Source organism: Pediculus humanus, genomic scaffold, assembly GCF_000006295.1.
Source record: "Pediculus humanus corporis 1103172107587 genomic scaffold, whole genome shotgun sequence".
Lineage (NCBI taxonomy): Eukaryota > Metazoa > Arthropoda > Insecta > Psocodea > Pediculidae > Pediculus > Pediculus humanus.
In genome coordinates, this window is record NW_002987201.1 from 17013 (window position 1) to 21440 (window position 4428).

The following is a 4428-nucleotide window of genomic DNA, read 5'->3' on the forward strand; positions in this document are numbered from 1 at the left end:
AAAAAAAAAAAAGACTCTAACAAACGATTAACATTAAGAAAAATTTAATAATAATAATAATGATAATAATAACGATAATTGATTTTTAATGAATCAATTAAATTGGGTAAAAGCTTTATGAGAAATTTTTTTTTATTTTATTAAAATAATTATTTAAATTTCTTTTTTTAATAATTTAAATAATTATTTTATTTTATTTTAATTCGAGTACTTAAGAAAAAAAAAAAACATTTTTATCGATTTATCCCGGTTTGTTTTTTCTCTTTCCACTCCCTCCCCTTCCCCTTTCCCTCCCCCTTTTTCCCCCTTTATTGTCGCTTTAATCGATTTATTTTTGCGCTCTCCTAATATCTTTTTCTTTTTTTTTCGCAAATAATTTCAGGATTATAATTAATTAATTAATGTTTTTTTTTTTTAATAAGAAACAAATTTATTTTGGTAAATATATATATATATTATGTTTTTTATTTTTAAAAAAATAAATAATAATATCGAAATGTAAAATAATCCTCTTGAAATGTAACTTCTAGTTTTTTTTTTTTTTTAATAATTATATAAAATTTATATAAAAATATATATATATATATATATAGGTAACGTTTATAACAAAAACTGGGATTTGCATTTAGAGGAAGATATTATTTTTATTTTTATTAATTTTTTTTTTGGAATAAATACTTTTTAGATTTTCATTTTTTAATTGTAAATATATATATTCGTACTGACGCTTTAAAATAATAATAAAAAAAAATTAATAAAATAATTTAAAAAAAAAAAAAATTAAATTCCCCCATTTTTTTTTCCTATTAATCGTCCTAAATAAAAAAAATTGACTAAATTTTTTTTTGTTGTGTAAAAAATCTTTCCTTTCCATCGTTAACATCACCGTTGAATGTTGATTTAAAAATATGGCAACTTGTACTACAACCGTGTTGTTTGTTGTTTGTTCTTTTTACAAAACACCGCTTCGTAAAAAATCATTTCTTTTTTGTTATTTTTTTTCGTACGCGTACGTATCGTTATTGCACTTTAATTTTACTACAAAATACTGTTGAAAATATTTTTTTTTCCTTTTCTTTTCTTTCGTTACATTCTGAATATGCCAAATTTAGTTTCTTGCGTCGTTTTATTCAAAGCTGCTTTTAATGCCAAACCCAAAACCTTTCTCGTATCTTTCGGGTCAATGACTCCGTCATCCCAAATTCTAGCACTCGAAAAATATGGATCTCCTTCTTTTTCAAATTTTTCAATTATCGGTTTTTTGACTTTGTTTGCGTCCTCTTCGGTCCACTGAAAATTTTTACGATTAAAAATTTATTAAAACGATTTTGTAAGCAAAAAAATTTGATGGAGAAATAAAAGTTTTTTTACATACTTCTTTTCCAGCTTTTTTTCTTTGAGCTTCGGCCAAAGTGCTTAAAACACCCGCAGCTTGTTCTCCGCCCATAACCGAAATCCTCGCATTTGGCCACATGAATAAAAATCTTGGAGAATAAGCTCTTCCGCACATTCCGTAGTTACCAGCTCCATAACTACCACCCACTAAAACAGTTATCTGAAATTTTCAATTAATCGTTTTGAAAAAATTTATTTATTTTTAATTATTTCGGTGAAACACAAACATAAAAAATAATTTTACTTTAGGAACGTGAGTACAGGAAACTGCCGTAACCATTTTAGCACCATTTTTTGCTATTCCTTGTCTTTCGGCTTCTTTTCCAACCATAAAACCCGTGATGTTTTGAAGGAAAATTAAAGGAATGTTTCTTTGTGAGCAAAGTTCAATGAAATGAGCTCCCTAAAAAACAAAAAAAAAAAAACCAATTACTACACGAGGGAAGGGGGGGAGGGGCGGAATTTTCAAAATATTTTACCTTAAGAGCACTTTCAGGAAATAAAACTCCATTATTTCCAATGATTCCCACTTTGTACCCGAATAATGTAGCAAACCCTGTAACTAATGTTTCACCGTACTTTTCTTTAAATTCATGAAATTTTGATCCGTCAACGATTCTAGCTATCACTTCTCTAATATCATAAGTTTTTCTTAAATTAGCTCCGACGATACCGTATATATCGGAAATATCATATAATGGAGGTTCAAAATCTAATTGTTCCGTTTTTTTCGGTTCCGGTAATGTTCCGATAATACTTCTGGCTATTGATAATGCATGAGCATCATCAATCGCGTAATGATCACTAACTCCAGATATTCTGAAACACATTAATTTATCATCAATAATATTTAGAATGATTGAAAGTGACCAAATTTAAGTCCTCTGAATAATTTTTTTTTTTTAGAAAGGTATTTCTACAAAAAAATAAATACAAAAAAAAACACAATTAAAAAATTATACTACAAAACTAAAATACAATATAGTCTATAAGCAGTGGAGCATCAAACAAAATTTAATAAGAAAGAAAGAATTTTTTTCAATTAATTATTTACTTATACAAATTTAAAAAAAAAAAAAAAAAGCAATTATTAAACATTACAACACTATAGCTAGTAAAAACCTTACTTATTTCATATTTAATTAACTTGATTATTTTTTTCAGCAAAAAAAATAGCTCTTGAACAAGGGTTGTAATTGAAGTTCATCAGCTGCTGGAGAAAAAATTGCCAAGAAACTTTATCAAATCCATTTGGGTTGGAAAAAATAATGATGATAATGAAAATCATGATTTGACTCACCTACAATGTACATCAGCTCCTCCTAATTCTTCTGCTGTGACTTGTTCACCTGTGGCAGCTTTTACCAAAGGAGGACCGGCTAAAAATATAGTACCCTGTTTTTGAACAATTATACTCTCATCTGACATTGCTGGCACATAAGCTCCCCCTGCAGTACAACTTCCCATCACAACTGAAACCTTTTATATCCAGTTGATAAAATTGTAAGTAAAATAAAAACATAATATGTTTCAAATTGTTTTTTTTTTTTTAAAAAAGATTTAGAAAGTAAGTAAAATTATTCTTTTAATTTTAGGTAGACGAGCAGAGCAAGAAATTTTTGAAAACTCACTTGAGCAATACCTTTGGCTGACATGTTAGCTTGATTGTAAAAACATCTTCCAAAGTGAAATTTATCAGGAAACACATCAGCTTGATGTGGTAAATTTGCACCACCTGAATCAACAAGGTAAATGCAAGGTAAGTTATTTTCTTCAGCAATTTCTTGCCCTCTGATATGTTTTTTAACAGTCATAGGATAATAAGTTCCTCCTTTAACAGTTGCATCATTTGCAATAATCATACATTCCCTCCTAAAATTACATAATTTTTTTATTTATAAAGTTGAAATAATTTTATTAGGTCTTTTTTTTTTTTTTTTTTATAAACCTACCCTTGAACTTTACCAATTCCAGTAATGATACCTGCTGCTGGAATAAAGTCATCATACATATTGTAAGCTGCTAATTGACTTAGTTCTAAAAATGAAGTTCCAGGATCTAAAAGAAGATTGACTCTTTCCCTGGGTAAAATTTTACCCCTAGAAAGATGATTTTGAATAGCTTTTTCATTTCCACCTTTTACAATTTTTTCAACTGTTTCCTTCAATTTGTCAACAACTTGAAGCATTTGGGTTTCATTTTCCTAAAAAAAAAAATTAAAATAACTTTTCAATATGGGTGATTATTGAAACTTAATTATTAGTTTTACAATACCACTCAAAAGTCTAAGTTTAAAAGCCAAAAAAAATAAGTTCAACAATACAACTAATAATAATAACTAAAATTGATGTCATGCAAAAAAAAATTTACAAAAATAAAAATAAGTGCAATGTAAGAAACAATTTTACTACAACTTCACACATCTGATAGTTTTTTTAAATAATAATACCTTTTAATAATCACATCACACTCAGACATGAATAAGAACTTTATTGGGAATGATAACACAATTTCCTAAAGTAAAAGTAAGATAATTAGAAAATTGTAACTTTAATTCTAATTTGCATAACCTTTTAAATTAAATTATTTTTTATACTTATTGATAATAACCTTAAACTCAGGGTCTGACCGATTAGGTTCACTACCAATAACTGTTCCAAAATATTTATAAACTTGTCTTGAAACGATGCCTACGCATCCCGGTTTAAGTCTGTTGCTCAGCATGTTTCAAAAGTGTAATTGACTAATTAATTTTAAATAGTAAAAATTCATTAAAAATTTCTTAATGAATTCATAATGCGCGTACCGCCTTCTCGATTAACCGAATGAATAGAAATGTAACTTTTTTTTACTCTATGATACCGCCTTACGATAGAGATAAAACTCATGCTTTCGAATTTATAACCATTCAGGGTTTAAAATTTTTAAAGCAATTTAATACTTTTTACATTATTTATCAATTACTTTGAAACATGGTGGAAGAACAAAAAGTGCGTATTGATCAGTCCATGTCTAAAATAATAGACGATGTTG

The 4428-nt window shown here is 27.2% G+C and overlaps 2 protein-coding genes across 2 annotated transcripts in view; one reads left to right on the plus strand and one right to left on the minus strand.

The window, feature by feature from the left end:
- Positions 1-1086: 1086 nt before the first annotated feature.
- Phum_PHUM225970 (methylcrotonoyl-CoA carboxylase subunit beta, putative) lies at positions 1087-4119 on the minus strand (the record flags this gene model as incomplete). Its single annotated transcript, XM_002425830.1, has 9 exons — positions 1087-1290; positions 1376-1555; positions 1640-1798; positions 1875-2214; positions 2696-2874; positions 3027-3267; positions 3348-3598; positions 3872-3965; positions 3992-4119. 9 exons carry the CDS (start codon positions 4117-4119, stop codon positions 1087-1089), a joined length of 1776 nt encoding a protein of 591 aa, XP_002425875.1.
- Positions 4120-4367: 248 nt separating this feature from the next.
- Positions 4368-4428, plus strand: part of Phum_PHUM225980 (uncharacterized protein) — a gene marked incomplete at both ends in the record, with an annotated part of 459 nt that continues 398 nt past the window's right edge. The window contains one exon of the mRNA XM_002425831.1: positions 4368-4385. Within this exon, the coding sequence (XP_002425876.1) occupies positions 4368-4385 (18 nt within the window). The remainder of the gene's footprint in view (positions 4386-4428) is intronic.